Source organism: Cephus cinctus, unplaced genomic scaffold (assembly GCF_000341935.2).
Source record: "Cephus cinctus unplaced genomic scaffold, Ccin1 Ccin1_scaffold0805, whole genome shotgun sequence".
Taxonomy (NCBI): domain Eukaryota; kingdom Metazoa; phylum Arthropoda; class Insecta; order Hymenoptera; family Cephidae; genus Cephus; species Cephus cinctus.
This window is the reverse complement of record NW_014333402.1, coordinates 425,464-444,271: the sequence shown is the minus strand read 5'-3', so window position 1 is coordinate 444,271 and position 18,808 is coordinate 425,464. Positions and strand designations below refer to the sequence as shown.

Genomic DNA, 18,808 nt, shown 5'->3' with positions numbered 1-18,808 from the left:
TTTAAAATAATCAGAAATAAATGAAATATTCAAAGTATAATTTACAGGAAGGATCGTTTTTTTGAAATCTCAAACAAGTTCAGACGTCATATTCAACGAATCGACTGCTATAGATGTAATTCAATTGATACCAAGAAACGAATTAAAGAAAACTCTGTTGTAACAGCTATAGCTAAAAGCATAGATGGGTACCCACCAATAGACACTGGAAATCGGTAAAGTTACAAAGTTTCATTATGTTTTCTTCCCGTAGTAACAGGTCTTGCAAAGATGTCAAAGATCATTCCGCGTCATATCAGAATTTCTAGATAATAATTTTGGACAGCAAGTCAGCGACCAGTGTCTCACTGAACGTGTAAGCGAGAACATGGCCGTAGAGAGAATACTGAATAAATCATTTGTCGAAGCGATAAGAGTAGAAGAGTACATACACGGAGTATACAAGTGTATATACAAAGAATAATAAATAGACACTCAAAGAGAAACTCGAAGAGGAGTAGAAAGTAGAAAAGCTGTTCACTGGACTTCGCCAGGATATGGAAGCTCAAGGTACGTAACCATTCGTGGCTTCGCTCTTTTTCAAACCCATTGTTCTTTTAATGCACAGAAAAAAATGAGTAGGCAGCATCCTACTGTTTCTCAGATAGCTCTGTATGTAACAGTCTCAGCCTCATCTCTTTGTACTTTCCTCGTGTTCTTTTATTGTATCCTTTATACTCCCGTCCTCCTTGCTCCACGTTGTACATGTCATGTTGTCAAGTTATCAGAAACCGAGTGTATATTTAGTTCGAGTAGTCGACTTCGAATCTATGAAATTCTGCAAGTCAACTATATTTTTTAGCCTCAATAATTTATACCAGCTATTAGTATCGTACTCCTAAGATTCCTCAGCCTGCGACAACGAAGCTCGAAAATTTACGGCGTTCCATAAGTGTAACGTTCAACAGTGAAATTCACTATTCCAAAAAAAGACTTAAGAATTCCCATTAGTCCTTTATTTCACCTGTAGACTGCCGCACCTTTTCCCGACGGCATAGGCACTTTTGGGAATACATATTTAATATATGCCAGAGGAACTTGACCGATCGAAATTATAGTACTACTCGAGCCTATGTATAGGCTTACATCAGTCCACGATTATTATATCGATTTTTTGGGGAATTTCCGAGGTCGCCATTTAATAATTTAAATTAAATGCCATTATAGAGGCTTCTGGTAATCTCGATGTTAAACAAAATCTACAAGTAAAATTGTAACCATATGTACTGGAATAGGAAGAGCTCTTGGTTGCAAACAAAATTTACGTGGAATATTAAGCGAAGTGCGATTTCTGTACGCCGAGCACGATTCAATAATTGAATTACATTGAACGTAGGATAGACGTACTTTATCCGTAAAATTGAGTTGGAACAACGCAATGAACGTCGATCGTAATCGTTGACGCGAATGATGTTTTCTAAGAAAAAAAAAATTCTGCTATAGTCAGTAGGTTGGGTCAGCTATGGAAATATTGAAGTTGGCGCCACTTCATCCCTTACTAATGATGTTGCTGCGCTAACATGCTATGAATCGACTCAGTGCTAACTTACATTAGTCGTCTAATATAATCTAATTTAGGGCAAGGTGTAATGTAGATATAATTATCTCCTACCTTCAAACTGATCCTTGTGTTTTACAGCCAGAAAGTCCTATGTCTCTTCGTTATGCCGTTGGGTCGCAATGCGGAGCAAGAAGGGAATTTATTGTTCTCTCGTTGTCTCTTTTTTGTCCTCCCTACCAGCCTGCGGGCGAGATTTCTAATTGGGACAGATTACTCGCTAGAAATCACTTAGCATTCTTAACACTTCCATTTTCAATTCGCTTTGTCGTTTCGAGATGAAAAAAAATGTCCTGGCGTTCGAACCTTTAAAAGGACCAAATCCAATTTTCGTCACCACTTTCACGGTAATATTTCTATTAGCGTCAACTTTTATTTCTCTTTTATTATTAACCCCTCTTTTTTTAACTCTAGAATCACTTATTCAATCTATCGGAAACTAATTCGTTGCTTTTTTCTTCTGATTACGCGATATATTGTTGCTTTTTGTACGAGGTTCTTCCTTGTATCGAATCGTTTTGCGATTTCCTATATTTTTTCATATTTCAACTTTTCACGGAGATTCGGATTTTTTTTTAGTTTTGTACACGTTCTTTTACGTGATATAATCATCTTTAATTCTTTGCCTTAAATATTTAACAGATTTCTTCTCTGTTGCTTTCTTGCTCTTATATTTTTTATGTTAGAGGAAGGTGAAGCCGCTTCTCGTACATTTTCCTTTTTTCATCGCCTCGTACGGTTCGTGATTGTTGTCGTTGACGATTTTTTTTAATTTCCAAATATCCTTCCTCAATGTAAATAGCTTTTCGTAAAGCGAGAAAAGAATTCTCCACGCGAACGACGTGTTTATCAGTGTCATTATCTCGATTGAAAAATATCAAATCCTCTATAAGCTAACCCATTGATGTACAATAAACCATCGAAGTCATATATCCACCCTAGGATATATAGAGTAGAGTCTCAAATTTTTGCATTCCCTGTAAAAAATCAAATTCAACGTATTCTCATATTCACACTGCCTAAAATAATATCGAATCCCTCATAAATTTACGGATCATTGAAACATTGATCAGTATCTGTCATAATTTTTTTCAAAAATTTTACCCCATTTTCATATAAGCCGCAACAGCGAGATTCGCGACAAAAGTTTTTTAAAAATATAAAAAAAAAAAATAATTTTTTTCCCTAAAATTAGCGGATTTAAAAATAGCAAAATGAAATTGTTTACGTCATTTTTATAATCGTTGCTTGCAATTCTACGTTTTAATATCGATCGTGATCTCCCATTATGATTTTCAATTTGAGTAGCTATTAGGTTCTTTGTATCTTTAAATTCTTTCTTCTCCCTCCGATCTAGCAATGATTGTCTTTAGGTTTATTTCTTTCTTAACAGGAACGACCTCGCGTCGTGTTCGCAGTTTCGCACGGGACTGCCATTCGTTCGTTCATTCATTCCTTTTGCCACGCTATCTACCTCCACTCCAACACCGTGATATATCACGCGCACGCGCCACTTCATCCCTTTTACCGCTGCTTATATATGTATAATACATAAGCTTTCCTGTCACCACAACTATATCCTCCTGTCACCTGTACCTTCCGCCACTCGCCTTCCAGACCACCATACATTTCCTAAGTTAAAATTATAATAACCCTAGACCGCTTCAATATTCACTATACGGAGCAATATGTCAGACACATTCAGTCTGCTCTACGAGAACTTTTCTACGAGAACTTTTGCTTTAGTTTATTCTTCGATATTTATTCGTGCCTGGAAGAACTTTTTCGAAAGGATGATTTCTTATTTAGAAATTTATTACGAGATGCCTGGATAAAATTTTGAAGCTGTCAGAGAGAAAAACTGATAATGGAAATCTTTATTGTATTTCATATCTTAGTTATCTTATCCTAAGCTTTTCTTTTCATTTCTTAATTTTAGATAAACAGAAATTGTACATTTTAAAAAAAATATCTAGACCTTGATTCGATCGTAAGTATTGACTGTCTTCGTAATAAGAGCTTTCACTGAAGGGGTAGCATTGTGACAAGGATTCAAGTAAGTTTGTACCTGACGTGTTGAAGCTAAAATATTTCTTTCAATTTTGGAAACTTTGCGGTACCACAAAACTTCATTGCCTCGCGAGAGGATAGTAGCGGAAAGTTTCTAAGCTCACGTGAAAACTTTACTGTAAAGTCATTATAGACATTACATATGATGACTTGCTGTCCTAGTTATACGAAAGTATGTGTAAAAAATTGTTTAAAGTACTCGAGAAAAAACTTGTGATATTCTTTAATTGGCAGCCTCAAAGTCGGTAAATTTTGAAAAATGCGTGATATTTTTTTTCAACATTATCGTCCACTAGATGCGAAAGGCGTTTCGTAGCGCGATAATTAATATGCGTAGAGATTCGTACCTTGTCCAGCATTAATGCTTGAATATATTTCTGGCAATCTGTGATAAGAGTAAGAGTGTTTAATTAATGGAAATCGAGTAAAATTTGTGATTCATCTATATGTATACTTGACGAGGAGAAATCAGCAAAGGAAATTTTCGAGTATAGTAAAACTTTGAAAATACCGAAGTCTATTTGAAAACGTTTGGAAAAAAACACGACTGTTATGAAAACCTCTTCAAATCTGAGAATCCAAATGGCTATGGTCGTCGACATGGAATCTCACCGATTATCTAGGAGTAATGTTTGGAGCTTGCGATGTATTTACAATTTTCTCGTAAATTAACCACACCAGTGGCATTTACGAGGCTACGGCCGTTCCTCTAATATTTCTCAACAGGAGGAAGTCTACGGTATCCAAAGAGGAAGTTTAAATTGGCGCGTCTGTTCGCGGTAATATAAATTTTAACGGAAATGAGCGCTGTCGTGATTTTAGGATTTATACAAAAAAAAACCGAATGGAATTTATATCAGTGAACAATAGTATATCATTGACCAGTGAAACACGTATGCTGGCCGACAATTTGATAAGAATTATATCACGCAAGAAAAAATTTTACCAAGGGCAATTGTTGAAAGTTTGAAAATTTAATTTTCGAAAAAAATATAATTATAAAAAAGTTCATCCGTGAGATATCGATAATAATTTTTTATCACAAATAGGTATAATTCGGAAGAAAATCTTGATTGATGATACTACGAGACAGATTAACGGTATCTATCAAACTTATGCATCTTCAATGAATAAAACGATTTAGAGAAAAGGATCAGGTCTGTTTTCAATGTAAATTTAAAATGCAACGATTAGCGATCAAAACGTCAATTTATTTCCATTTTATCCGTAAAATTGGAGAATATATTGATTTTCAAAAAGAAACTAATTGAAATAAATGAATCAATACTATTATAATCCAGGAATTTTAAGTACTAGGGTCCATTCGAGATAACTCTACATCTATGTATAGTATCGATGTTTACTCAACAGACTACCCCTTCCTTCCACCATTTTTCCCAGCAGCCAACTTTAAACATTTACTCAGCACTTATAATACGAAATTTAAACATCCCGATCATTAATTCCCTCATAGATCACGATTCAAAGAATTTTTGCCCTTGATCCGGGCGTCTACATAGCTTTGAACTACAGCACATAATACTGCGAGTGCGCAGCCTCGGTTAAGTATTTATTCAATGTAGGAACCCCCCCATGGCAATGAATTAATTTTAGACAGCAGCTTAAAGCCCTAAGCTCATCCGCTTCTTTTCTCATCAATCAGCTTAAAGATGTATATAATCGATGACACAGGTATGATAACATATTTACTCATAGTTACGTGAAGTCCACTTATATTACACTCATCGACCAGTGAACATCATTCGTCTTTAATTTCACTAAATATAAATTAAATTTTTATTATTGTCATTAATAGTCATGAAGAAGGATTATACAAAAAACTGTAAGTTCTTATAGGATAACCTCTCACTAAATAAAGGTTAGAGTAGTTGTATAAATTTTTTATTCTTTTTAAACTAATCGCAAAAAAATTCTCCCATTATTCTGAACATGTGATTTGGACTTTGCAGTACATTGTAAAGCGCCAGACTGCAAGGCGTACACGAGACGTCGCTTTCCGATTTTGGGCTGGTTGCCAGGATACAAAAAGTCATGGATTCTACAGGACATGTTAGCTGGAATCACGGTGGGACTCACCGCAATACCACAAGGCATAGCGTATGGAATCGTAGCTGGCTTAAATCCTGAGGTGAGTCGCCAATATCGATAACAAACGGTCCGCTGTCAGACGAAGGAATTAATATTAGGTTATGTACGAAAACCGTAGTACGGTCTCTATGCTGCGTTCGTGAGCTCCTTCGTCTATATAATATTTGGCTCCTGCAAAAATATTACAATCGGACCCACCGCAATTATGGCACTTATGGTTCGGCCACTTGTTGACAACTATGGACCCGACATAGCTGTTCTTATCTGCTTCCTTAAGGGCTGCATCATTACTCTTCTTGGTTTGTTTCATTTGGGTAAGTACTGCACCTATTTGGCTCACTGAATATCCATTACTTTGCGTTGACCAGTGGTGCTTACCGAATAGATAATTTTTGTGATCGTTTTTCAATTTTCATGGATTTTTGAACAATGGGCAGGTGAATACGTCATGGGATGTTTTGACAACTATATGCTTTATGCGTGGGTAATAATAAAAAGAAATTTTGTTGATTTTCGTCTTGTTTGTCAATCTAGGTTTCCTCCTTGATTTTATATCACTTCCGGTTATTACCGGTTTCACTTCTGGCGCCGCCATAACCATCGCTTCCGCACAATTTAAACCGATTCTTGGCATACGAGGATCCAGCTCTTCCTTCTTGGATTCTATTGTTTCTGTATTTGTTAATATCGGAGACATTGGAATTTTTGATACTTTACTCGGATTAGGAACTGTTGCTGCTCTCGTATTGCTCAAGGTATAATACTCTAATATTATATTATGTTTCGGATATCTTATTCAAATATTCTAACCAAAATTATTTGATAATCATTATCTGTTATATGTGTATATAATGTTAAATTGATATCTTCAGATCTTATAATTAATTTTTTGCAAGTCTTGTCCAATCAAATTAGACGTTAATCGCATAAATTATTAGATATCTTTTTTCTTTACAAGCGTGCAATATTTTAGCTTTATTTATCAGGCATTCCACGTAAGCGTCTTTCCTATCGATATACAGAATAAAATATTGATGTATGCATACATTTCTCTTAGTCAGCCACTTCGAGTTTTATTGGCACGCCCTCAGTCACTGCTTCTTTTTTTTTTGTCGAAGACAATAACTCTATCACTATTCGACTCTTTTTGCTTTTTTAATTCAGTCAATGAAATTGAACGACGTTTGAATTTTTCATGGAACAGAATCTACCGGGTAATCGGAATGGAAAATTTCCACTGAATGTACTGTGGATGGTAACTCTGGCAAGGAATGCCTTGGTCGTTGTATTTGGCACTGTATTAGCTTACGTTTTTTACCTGAATGACATGGAACCACTTATATTAACCGGTGAGTACGCCCTGCGAAAATTTCCAAACGATTATTCACTGTTTCCATTGAAAATTTAATAACAGAAACCCAACCTATTTTTACGAAAGCATTTATATCTGTCATGGAAGCTATAAGATTGCGTTATAATCAAAAGAATGCCCTTTAGCAAGAAAAATTTCATTATTGGATGTGAAATATTGTGCGTTCACTTCCCTTCTAATCTAAAGGACGTACATGCTAATGATCCTAGATGTAATTAAATTAAATTCTTTCTTTCTAGGTTCCATGGGTCAAGGGTTACCGCCGTTTTCCCTGCCGCCGTTTTTCACAGTCTTTCACGATAATTATTACAGCTTCCACCATTTGATATCAGGAATGGGGATTACTTTATTCACGATGCCAATTATTTCGACGATTGAACATATCGCCATCTCAAAAGCCTTTGGTATAGCAATCATTAACTCGCAAGAAGGCGCGCTATGAGCATTTTTCTCATGCGATACGACTCAACCTATAATAGAATGAGCGAAGAGTGAGAGTGAAACGCTAGAAATAACGCGCCTGCTGACGGGTTAATTATCAAACTTAATTAATTTAACAAGCTGCATCTTACCTTGGAGAATCGCTCGCTTATCAAACCATTGTACACAATATTATGTCCTACGTATTTTCAGCAATGGGAAAATCGTTAGACGCGACACAGGAAATGCTGGCGCTCGGTCTGTGCAACATATTTGGTTCATTTGTAAGATCCATGCCGGTCACAGGATCTTTTACAAGAACTGCAGTTAATTACGCTTCAGGCGTCCAGACGCCTTTAGGCGGCTTCTTCACGGGTGAGCACTTTTATGGTTATCACGTTGTTTTTGAAATTTCTGAAAATCCCTGTACTCATCCTTATTTTTGAATAAACCATCAATATTAGCCGTTCCTATCGCTTTTTAAAAATTCGGATTTTTTAGTTTTTTTTTTATAAATTTTTTTTCCCTCTACACAGTCCTGGGCTATCTCTCTTATCAAATTATACATTTTCAGGTGGTCTGATTTTATTGGCTTTGGGGTTTCTTACCTCGACCTTCCATTTTATACCAAGAGCCACACTGGCCGGTGTTATAATATGCGCCATGTATTACATGCTCGATTTCGACACCTATAAGCTTCTCTGGCGAGCAAAAAGTAAACGAGAATCTTGTGCTTTTCTGTCGTACACATTTTATATCATATAATATAATCATACCTTTTTTTTGTCTATACTGAATTTGTATCCCATCAAGTAACGCGGGGTGACGGTTCGTGAAATCATGAGATATTCAGTAACCAAGAAAATTTTCATAAAACGTTGTAGAGAGGCGACGCAAGCTTCCTCCCGTTTATTTATTCAAAAGTTTCCTTATTTGTATTTTAGAAAGCGACTTCATGATAATGTCGTTGACGTTGCTCGCCTGTGTATTCCTCGGCTTGGAATTTGGCATTGTTATAGGAATTCTATTAAGCATTATTTTCCTGCTATTCTTCTCCGCCAGACCCTCCATTGAAATTCGCGTAGAACAGGTAAGCGAACAAAATATCACCTTTTCCCTTTTTATCCTATAACCGCAATCTTATTCCCATATTTAATAGGTCCAAGATCTCGGGTAAATGTTAATTACCATAACGTTCTAAAATATTTTCTTGTTCCCCATATTTTCATTGTATCATATCCTTTCCTAAAATACCATTTTGGAAAACCTTAATATCGGAAAATACACCGCAGTTATATATCCCCTTGAGAAGTTACCCTTGTATCTCGTAGCTACTCATTCACCTTCTCATACTTGATTTAATACTCCAAAGTTCATATTCATTGTGGTACTCGAGTACTCTCTTAGTATTACGTTTTCAAGCAGTGCATTATAAAGGACCGTTCGCTTTAGCATTTTATTATCAAATTCGTCGTAATGGAGTACTTCTTTCAGATCGAAGGTCACAAGATTATTCATGTAATACCCAAGGAAGCCGTTGCCTTTCCAGCTGCTGAAAATCTTCGTTCTAACGTCATGCAGCTCGTAGAGTTTCATCAATGTTCTCTTCTTGTCGACGGACGAAGTCTCAACAGGATAGACGCAACTGTTGCCAAGGTAAGCGAGGTATTAATTGGCTCAGAATTTCTCTCAGTTCGCCATCACGAGAATGTATTATCGAAAATCCCACTTTATAAATCTATTGGGCGCAATCGATTTCAAGCTTCACGATTCAGGAGACTATTGAGTGCCACTAAATTTTCCAACTGACCGTGTCTTGATATCGGTCTTGAATAATGGCTGCGATACGTTTCTGTTTCAGAATCTTAAATTATTGGCCAAGGATCTCTCGCTGGCCAATCAGCAAATTGAATTTATCAATTGTAACGAAGAGGTTACGGCCATATTGAAAACAGTGGCTCCCGAATTAGCCGATAAATTTAAAAAGAGTGACGACCTGTGCTGAGTCGATAGATTTTCTTTAAAAAGTAGTGACGATCGTATTTATTATCACGCCGAAGAGATAAGGCGATTTTATAAAATGCAACGCCTCGTCCACTTACCGATATTAATTTATTGTCTCAATAAAACAGTGGAAGTATATGTACAAGATTATATTGTTACGTAACAATGTTGCCTTTCAGGGATAACAATAGTTGCTCGACAAATATTACTACGAGTACTTGTTGATGAGTGTTGGAAAATTTTTGTTTTGCTCATTACCCCCCCCCCCTTTTCTATTATTTATATAATTCTCTCTTTTCTCATTCGATCACTCATAACGTATCTATTATATGTATACTCGTTAGCACTCTATAGTCATATTTGCTGAGGCTATATTCTTTGGACAGTGCAAAGGAAACAACGAAATTGTATTTACGACAAGAACAAAGAAAAATAATTAATTTTCAATATCTCACAGATTGACTGTAATTCCTGGCCTAATTCGATGCGAATGCTCAATGTGCTGGTCCATTGTCTCATCTTCTCGCAGAATCCAGTAACACATCTTGCAATACCTTTGACAGTGAAACTTGACATGAGTCGACAGTGACAACAGGGTAGCAATGGGCTCATGGCAGAAATTACATTCAAATCCAAGATCCCTCCTTTCTGGCATCTATAAAAAATTAAAAAAAATTTTTTTTCGTCGCTCACTTAAATAATTTTCTGTTATATCAAAACGTTATTAATGGCTGATAGCATTTTTAGTCTTAAAAAAAAAAAACAAGTGATACGCAATAAGATATTCTTATGGATTAACTAGTCCGGTTCAAACTTATGGCGAATTTTTTGAAATTTCAGGTACAATTATTGAGCCCCAAGTGGTACGTAACTCCATCTATTATCGTACGCGATAAGACTGATTTAACGATAACCGTGTTTATTGCGGCCAACAATCGATATTTTGATTTATTATATATCTTTCCTCGAGACTCAAATTCTTTCCCATAATTCCTGTCTGTCGCGAAAGGTCTAATTTTTTACCATTTTCACTGGATAATTACCATTCCCGCGTCCCCTCCTCCGCCGTTATCGTTCTTTGTAGTTATCACTGTATATTGAGGCATCTTGGAATCTGGTACGGTTTTTCTACGAAGTTGTATAGGGAGAACTATCTGTCGCTTTTGACCCTCGACGAGCTGCGGATATCAAGTTTCAAGTGGTGTTATCTCGCTTAGGATGGGTTGTTATAAATTTGTCGAGTATATATTTTCAAGTTTTTAAACGATTTAAAGATTCACTGTAATATCGTGCTTTTCCCGTTAAATGGCACCAAAGTCACTGATAATCATACTGAACCTTGTACTTGTTAAAATATATATGCGCAATCGGAAACCGCACAATATCCTGGCAACTGATATTTTATCACGATTCCGTACCGATAATCATTTTCAACGTTCAGAATCTTTCGGGCGACCATTATCGCCAGTGTGGAGATCAGCATAACGTGCGATAACAATGACAATAGTTTGTCTCGCGAATTTTAGTCTCAAGCGTTACAAGATACAAAGTATTTCGTAGTTTACGAAGGTAAAGATAAAAGAGAGATAGTGAACCTTTCTCGTTCCAGATATAGGTCTTCGAATATCGTATATGAAATCCTTCTTAGTCATCTTCTCGCTGATGTTTCTGTTGCAGCGTAAATTGTATTTCGAAGTGTCGCTGGTTTTTATTATTCCACGTAGATTTGCCATTTCACATTTTTCGTCCATTGTGCCGATGGCGAGTTTAATGACGGACATCTCCATAGACGAAGCTCATTTGTTTTTATGTGATCCAATGAAATCGTGACTTTTCTATGGGAACGAGTGCGGCGCTGGGAACTCATGAAATTACATTTTCTCAATGGCAAGGAATGATTAACGGTTTTTTTTTTCTTTCAAAAAATAATCCTTGGATTATTACGAAACGTATTTATTCATAATATAATCTTAAATTACACGCAACCCTTATAGTTAACAGTTTTTGTTTTCTTCTTTGAGAATCACATTGATACAAGATTTGTCTAGCAAAAAGCTTCGTAATTGTAATAAGTAATCGCTATGGGTTAATCGGAAAAGATTGTTAATTAAAGAGTTTGCATTTGAGTAATCACTTCTTGTTAACGATTTAGAATTTCAAACATTGCACGCGATTAAGAATATAAAAGAAAAATTACATTAAACCTTCTTAGGCAAAGAAACGATTCGTACCTCCTTGAAAAATTCTTCCAAAGACATTTTCACAAAATATTGCGTGCCATTTCCCAAGTACAAGTTCAAGGAACCTACAGCTAAGGAGTAATTCTACAGGCACACGATTTTCCAGGTTAACCGTTACTTTTGTCACGCGTCGTCTGTACCAGACATTCACGTTTAAGTGGTATGAAAAGAAAGGAATATAGGATAAAATAAATAAATGGTATCGTTATTACGTAATTTCGCTAATATTGCAAAGAATTCATTATTAATTCTAATAGCGTAACGTTAATTTCCTATGACTAGAGAATTGTGGCATTGAAAACTAACTAACATGATCATCGGCGCTGAGACTCGCGTTTTCTTTCTCTCTAGTACATCGATGGAAATGGTAACATAACAATATTTCCTGTTTATCCCGCAGAAATACGGTATGACAAATATCATTGATTTGCACGCCCTCCTTTCTGTCGCAATTTAACATCTGCGAAAACGTCGTGTATTTGATTTCATATTATATGATACAGCACCTGAAAATACAAGGTGTGTTTTTTCCGCTCCGCAGGCCTGCGAATCCGTAACTGATTCCATTTTCCATCGTTATTCCTCTTGTTGACACGATAGCTCGTTATCGTGGATACCGTTATTTTTTATTAAACTTTTAACGATGTAATGTACGGTATCCATAAAAGAGATGCCACCCTCAAATATTTCACATATTCTTTGTTGCCGTCACGAAATAACATACAACCTTGTAAATAGGCCCTCGATGTTGAATACAATAGGCGTTCGTCGATTATTCAATGTTTAAAAAATGTAGCCAAGTATCAACCGACCTAGCGCCGTTGTATAGAATTAACGAGCTACAGTATAATTAAGGAGAAACTATAGGAATGAAAAAAAAAAAAAAAAAAAAGTCACATTATATCTTTGCTCTAATTCGCGCAAGTACTTATCATTGATCTACGTGCCTCCTTAAGCCTTAAGAACTCGCCTAGTCACGTAAAATAAATCATAAAGTCGTCGTTTCGTAAAATGGATAAAAATAGTTTATTGTTTGAAAAGATCATTGCGCAAAAATTAACTAACCGTTAGTTAACACGAAAGACTCAAACGTACTGCTAGGAATCTCTGTTATTCCTTATCGATGAATCCTGATGAAGCAGCAACGGTGCCCTTTCTTGTCTGACCTCTGGTAAGGTAGCCAATTCCTGAACGGGACTTCGCTGCCATATGCTTCTAGTTGCCATTTCTTGATAACCTCGTCTCCTTACCTGTAACTCAGCACGTATCGATCCTGAGATATCCGATAAGTATACTCAAGGATTTTCATAACGGCCATTAAAGCTCAATCCCGACATGAAAGTTAATATCATGTATTTTTCTAGACCTCAACGTTTAAGCATTGTTGTTAATGTCACACACCCTATAAATCACTGCCCCCATGTACAATTATATTCCAATAATTAAAGAGGGAGCGAACCTTGCTCCAAACAATGGCTACTCACTTGTCTATGATGAAGTTCGTGCAGGTACAATGTAGATAAGGACATATCGGCAGCAGTAAGTTCTATCGGTACGGATATATTGTTTGAAAATTCGTGCCCTGATCCAAATACCGAAGCACCCAAGGACTGGTTAGACATTCCTTGTTGTAAACCGTACAATAAACTTCTCTCGTTGTGTAAAGGACCTTCAGTTTTGTTTAAACCACGTCTCACAGCCCGAGACGTAAAATCTGATCTAACGCTACCGGCTCCATCTTCCGGAGCGGAAGTATTTGACATTCCTGGATGATTGGAGAACATGTTGCTCATACTGGGTACACTTGTTTCGCGCATCATTGTACTACGAATAATACTCGAGACTAAATCATTATACTGAAAGAAAAGATAAGATAAATAAGTCGGTTTGCCAGAACGTCCAATCTTGTAGTAGCTCATAGACTCACCCCGGGTCCCAAACTGGAAAGACTGTTCAAACTCGCATACAAAGGATTCATATCCCCTACAACACCTTCGGTTACTTCCTTCTTGGCTCTCTCTCGAAGGGCCGTGACGAAGGTCTCGGCGTGACTAGGTGGTTTCCATTCAGGATTTGTTAGAGTAAAGTGAATCAAGGATAATTCCGTTTTACCATCTTCCGCCTGAGTATACTGATTTGACAAGGGTATGTGCAGCTTCTCTGGTTCATTACCATAGTTATTATCAAAACCTGCACTATGATCTTCAATTGGACTCTGAGCCATGGTCTGCCACATTGGATTGCCATGTTTACGAACATCCATTTGTGCGAAACTGCACACGTCACCAACACCAGTGACCTCTAGTGTGAAATTTCGATAAAAATCAACGATATCTAGGGCCCGCTGTCTCATGTGGAAGCACAGAATAAATGGCGTAAGAAGGGGAGAGATCAATTCTTCAAGAAGATGCACCGCTCTATATTGAAACAATTGAGCTACTTGTGCTCTGGTCGACTGAGTATGAGCATGTCCTCTCCAGCTGTCCGGTCTGTAGTGAGTATGTGCCAGGACTGCTGTAAGCAATGTTTCGGGACACCATACTAAGTTTTCATCTGGTATGAAAGCTCGCGCTGCGGCAACCATTGCTCCCAACACTGTACAAGTCGTTAGGACATGTTCTACTGTTAAAACATCTTCGTCGTAGACTGTTAATATTATCAGAACAGCTAATATACTCCCCGCTACGAAGACGACATTCTTTGCTATTACTGTCATTATAGGTGAGGTGAATATACTCATGTACTTCGATGCAGGACGGTATGCACGATTCAGACGTGCATTTAGTTCGTGATCGAGTTCGTTGAAATGGCGAAGATACAATCGGCCATAGAGCGACCACATACGTGTTCCAAGAGTGCCAGGTTCTCTTTTGATTATCTGTTACGGAAGAAGAATTTTTTTGTTAGAGTAGAAAGAGAGAGATACTAGTTTATCTGGAATCAATTAATACTGACCTCGCCGTAATTGAAAAACGAATATAAAATTTGCCATAGCAAAATCAATGGACACAGCATAAAATTCGCTACTCCAACCCATAGGATGTGTTTTGAAAGAGATCGCGCAAGTTCCTGCCTCTTGTTCAATTTCTTGTAATCTTCCTTGAGGTGCCAGTTATTTTCAAATGGCGACCATGGTCCCCCTATGTACATAAAGATATCATGTTAGATTACGGTTATCCGTGTTATTAAGACAGTTTGAAAACTTACAAAACAAGAGTAACTCCATGTTGTATTTCAATCCACGCGTCATGAATATCACTTCACCGATTACTGGAATTTTAAGTCTCACTGGTAGAAGTGATTTGTTGATCATAGCTACCATATAATTTTTAAATCTTAATATCCTATGATATATGTCCAGTTCTGTGAGTTCCCTCTTATGGATGCACATTTCCTGTTCCTTTTGTACCTCTCGGACCCGCTTTTGAACTTCATGCCAGGTCAAATTATCCAACTCACAGTCTTCGATTTTGAGCGCAATGTTAAAGAATAACTTTATATCCCAAAATTGCGTGAGATGGTATAAGACTTTGACAGCCCGTAAAATCCAGAAGATGGTTGCTATCAGGATACATATCCAAGTGATCGGACCCAATGACTCCGCGCATTTACCAGCTGGTAATATAGCATCTCCGATAGAAATTTTGTGCGACGTGCTGTTCGTTATTTTATCTCTGGAAGATTAATCGATATACGACAGAAATCAACATGAAGAATTATTGTTACTGTTTTTAAATTAATCCATTTGATTCGCTCACCTGAATAAGACAGAATAGTCGACACAGTGGAAGAGGAATGTGGAAAACGTGACAACGAAAATGAACTGCCCAAGTTCAAATATTTCCTGGAGCATCATGCAGGCAAACCCATGTTTCTGATGATAGTGATACATTCGCGTAAAGAATGAATCCAGATCTTCTATGTGATTCCATCTGGCTTTATTACCTTCTGGGACCACATGGATCATCACACCAGATTCCTGTGGTGTCTCTTCACCATCCTCATCACCAGCTTCTTCATTGCCATCTGAATAGTGCTCCAACTGTTGGTAATTGCCATCCAGTACAGCCGTCATCTGAAATATAATAGTCGCTCATTGAGTACAATGAGATCTTATGTTATTATGTCGAAAAATAAGGAATAACACTGAATCTATAAAGAGAACTATAACTTGTGATAATTTATCCACATGCAGACCACTCCAAGCACAATCGCACGGATATACTGTTTTACGATTACTATAGAAGAGTATGGTAAATACATGGAAAAAGATAGTCATTACTTTTATTTTACTTGAGTCAGATACTGCTGCAATTTATATTGCATTTTCCACTTACATTGTAAAAATGACCAATTACAGTGAGACAATAATGCACAGATATCTATATCTCCTTTGTAGCTTTTCCAGTGTTCATGGATTTAGCGATAAAACATAAGTAAAATAAGATAATAAATAACCATGTTTAGTTGTATATACTGAGTAAGTGGAATGTATATTTAATATCTTAAGATACAAATGAAAATACAATGTTGAATAAGAAATAACATACGATATGAAAGTACATGCAAGATCATTAAGAGAAGTCTAAATGTTATATGGAGCCTTACCGTTTGCGCCCTGCGGTTTGGCTCCAGGCAGGTAATAACAGTGTCTCGTTTCATTCTTTCATGTTATTAAGTGTAATTAACTACCAGTCGATAGTCGTGCTCCGAACATCTAAAATACAGTTCTTTTACCTAGACAATGTCACAACAAAGCGACACTGATTTTTCTAAAAATCCAAGGGAGTGAAAAATCTTCCCAAAAAGAAAAAGAAAAGCAATATAGAAAAGTTTGCTTTTATATCTATCTTGTAACGATTCTAATTTTATCCATGATAAAAAGTTATTCACTGTCACGCATTGAAGGCATGATTTTTATTTTTAAAAAAACCACAATTACGACTTTTCACAAGATAATACAAAAGAAACGCTTACTAGGTTCGTAATACCAGCTAAATTTAATTGAAAATATTCCTTCTTCAGTTAAACTATCGACAAATACGAAATATTCATCTCTCACTGCTCAATGAAATTAGAAAACATATTTTAAAAAAGGTCCATGACCAAGAAAAAATAAATGTGTGGACACCCCTTAAATGAGAAGGCAATCCTTCATAACAGAGCATTCTTTGTCACATATATGTCGCAAGAGTTGAGCAAAAGCTCTTCCCTAGGTGATACGCATTAATAAGTGATATCCAAATGTGACCTTTAATTGTCAAAAATAGAAGCGCAAAAACGCTACATGAACATGACACGAATGTTTTTGATAATACAGCTGACTTCCATAAACAACGATTAAGATACGCTACCTTTGTCAACGGCTTTCGGATAGATCTTGATTTTGACACTTTCCTAGTCACTCAAATAACCACTCGAAGGCTCCCACATTACATGTTGCTTGTGGGACGTGCGATTATTTACCAGTAATTTAGACATTTAATTATTAAAGGTACTTAGGATGCGTGCGTCTCACCATTTTAATGAAATCTTATTTTTCTCTTTGTAACCCATTGCCCGTTATACAAGCCAATACGAACCTCGTGTCTACTTGTGTTAATACTTTACTGAATGAGATGCGAAATTCGGTCGGTACGGAAGTATCATAGTCGTGAGAAAAAATGATGTGTCGACCAGAGATTAGTAGCAAGATGCACAGCGCTACGGTTTTAGGCAGAGATGAGTGGGGAGATGTAGAACGCTCCGGTTTTAGGCGATACCAAATGCATGGCGCTAAATCGTAGCGACGAGTCCTGGAGTAGGATTTCGTGATCATCGCCTTCGTCGATAATGCGGATTACCAACGTGTAGCTTGGCGAGCAGAGGCTCTTCGCTACTTACCGCTGGTTCCCGAAGCAACACTTACAACGAGGCAGCTCATCAAATATAGTCTAAATACTTATTTCCTTTACAATCCTAAGTTCGAGCGTATAGTGTAAGCTCGGTTTTAATATGACAAAAGTCAGCAACTCATTCCTGCCTGCACTGAAGTGTATGATGACATCAGTATAATGAATAGATATTTTACCGATATTGCGCAATAGAACTATTGTTAAATCTTATCAGACACTATAGAACTCCTCCAGAACTATTGAAATAGCCTATTGTTGAAACACATTAAAGCAATTGCGGTTCCAACTTCATAACCGTATAGCATCTCCATTTTTTGAAAATGTTTCATAAATAGGCATTTTCAATAGTTCTCGAGGAGTTCTGTAGTTCCTGATAGATTTTAACAATAGTTCTGTTGCGCAATATCGGTAAAAGATCTATTAATCTATTATAATCTATGGTATCATCATAGGCTTCAGTGCAGGCAGGCATGACTTGCTGGCTTTTGTCATATTAAACTTACCGAGCTTACACTGTACGCTTGAACTTAGGAAAGAAAAAATATTTAGGTTATATTCGATGAGATGCCTCGTTGTAAGTATTGCTTTGTGATCCAGGGGTAAGTAGCAGGGAGCCTCTGCTCATCAAGTTACACGTTCGTGATCGCGGTCAGCTTGGTTACGACGGGGTCCGCATTATCCACGGAGGCAATGATCACAAAATGCTACTTCCAGATTTGCCGCTGCGATTCAGCGCCATGTTTTTGTTATCGCCTAAAACCGTAGCGTTGTGCATTTCCCTACTCATCTCTGTTGTTTACTAGTGAGTAATCTTTCTATGTTAAATGTTAACAAATGGTCAGATTTTATCATTTAAAATTGCGCGGTCGGTAAAACAGATCATCGGGAGATTTATTAAGCAGGTGGTAATCTCAAACAAAGCTGTATTTATGGTCATTAAATAATTTTCTGTTCGAACAAACCAATAGATAAACTTTGCGCTAAGCTCCAAAGAAAAGGAAATACGCCAAAAAATTCAAAAATTGACATTAAAAACAGTATTGTACAGTAATCCTCCTGATTTTGTGCTCCTAATATAAACAGTGTTAAGGTAACCAGCATA

The 18,808-nt window shown here is 36.8% G+C and overlaps 4 protein-coding genes across 13 annotated transcripts in view; 1 reads left to right on the top strand and 3 right to left on the bottom strand.

Moving 5' to 3' along the window:
- LOC107270588 (trissin receptor) overlaps positions 1–1,788 on the bottom strand; it is a 37,740-nt gene extending 35,952 nt beyond the window's left edge. For both annotated transcript variants that reach the window (XR_001538372.2, XM_015745724.2), the window contains exon 1: positions 1,652–1,788. The gene's annotated coding sequence lies outside the window, so the exon portion shown is untranslated. The remainder of the gene's footprint in view (positions 1–1,651) is intronic.
- Positions 348–9,720, top strand: LOC107270583 (sodium-independent sulfate anion transporter). Of its 4 annotated transcripts, XM_025087909.1 has the most exons (12): positions 348–549; positions 5,484–5,510; positions 5,638–5,816; positions 5,895–6,090; positions 6,311–6,531; positions 6,981–7,125; positions 7,388–7,552; positions 7,782–7,943; positions 8,143–8,283; positions 8,513–8,658; positions 9,063–9,224; positions 9,430–9,720. In XM_025087909.1, exons 1-12 carry the CDS (start codon positions 537–539, stop codon positions 9,571–9,573), a joined length of 1,701 nt encoding a protein of 566 aa, XP_024943677.1. In that variant the 5' UTR covers positions 348–536; the 3' UTR covers positions 9,574–9,720. The 4 variants fall into 4 exon arrangements, with proteins under 4 accessions (XP_024943677.1, XP_015601196.1, XP_015601198.2 ...); XM_015745710.2 differs by lacking the exon at positions 5,484–5,510; XM_015745712.2 differs by lacking the exon at positions 8,143–8,283.
- Positions 9,721–9,949: 229 nt separating this feature from the next.
- Positions 9,950–12,674, bottom strand: LOC107270592. 2 transcript variants are annotated; one of them, XM_025087922.1, is made up of 4 exons: positions 11,168–12,674; positions 10,616–10,750; positions 10,197–10,227; positions 9,950–10,126 (listed from the first exon to the last, which is right to left on the bottom strand). In XM_025087922.1, exons 1-4 carry the CDS (start codon positions 11,357–11,359, stop codon positions 9,984–9,986), a joined length of 501 nt encoding a protein of 166 aa, XP_024943690.1. In that variant the 5' UTR covers positions 11,360–12,674; the 3' UTR covers positions 9,950–9,983. The 2 variants fall into 2 exon arrangements, with proteins under 2 accessions (XP_024943690.1, XP_015601219.1); XM_015745733.2 differs by having other exon boundaries at positions 9,950–10,227.
- Positions 12,675–12,814: 140 nt separating this feature from the next.
- Positions 12,815–17,540, bottom strand: LOC107270582 (autophagy-related protein 9A). 5 transcript variants are annotated; one of them, XM_025087906.1, is made up of 8 exons: positions 17,167–17,531; positions 16,421–16,609; positions 15,571–15,887; positions 15,020–15,486; positions 14,768–14,952; positions 13,740–14,690; positions 13,297–13,668; positions 12,815–13,062 (listed from the first exon to the last, which is right to left on the bottom strand). In XM_025087906.1, exons 2-8 carry the CDS (start codon positions 16,472–16,474, stop codon positions 12,910–12,912), a joined length of 2,499 nt encoding a protein of 832 aa, XP_024943674.1. In that variant the 5' UTR covers positions 16,475–16,609; positions 17,167–17,531; the 3' UTR covers positions 12,815–12,909. The 5 variants fall into 5 exon arrangements, with proteins under 5 accessions (XP_024943674.1, XP_015601191.1, XP_015601194.1 ...); XM_015745705.2 differs by having other exon boundaries at positions 16,421–16,529; XM_025087907.1 differs by lacking the exon at positions 12,815–13,062 and adding an exon at positions 13,090–13,214 and having other exon boundaries at positions 16,421–16,529; positions 17,167–17,533.
- Positions 17,541–18,808: the final 1,268 nt, after the last annotated feature.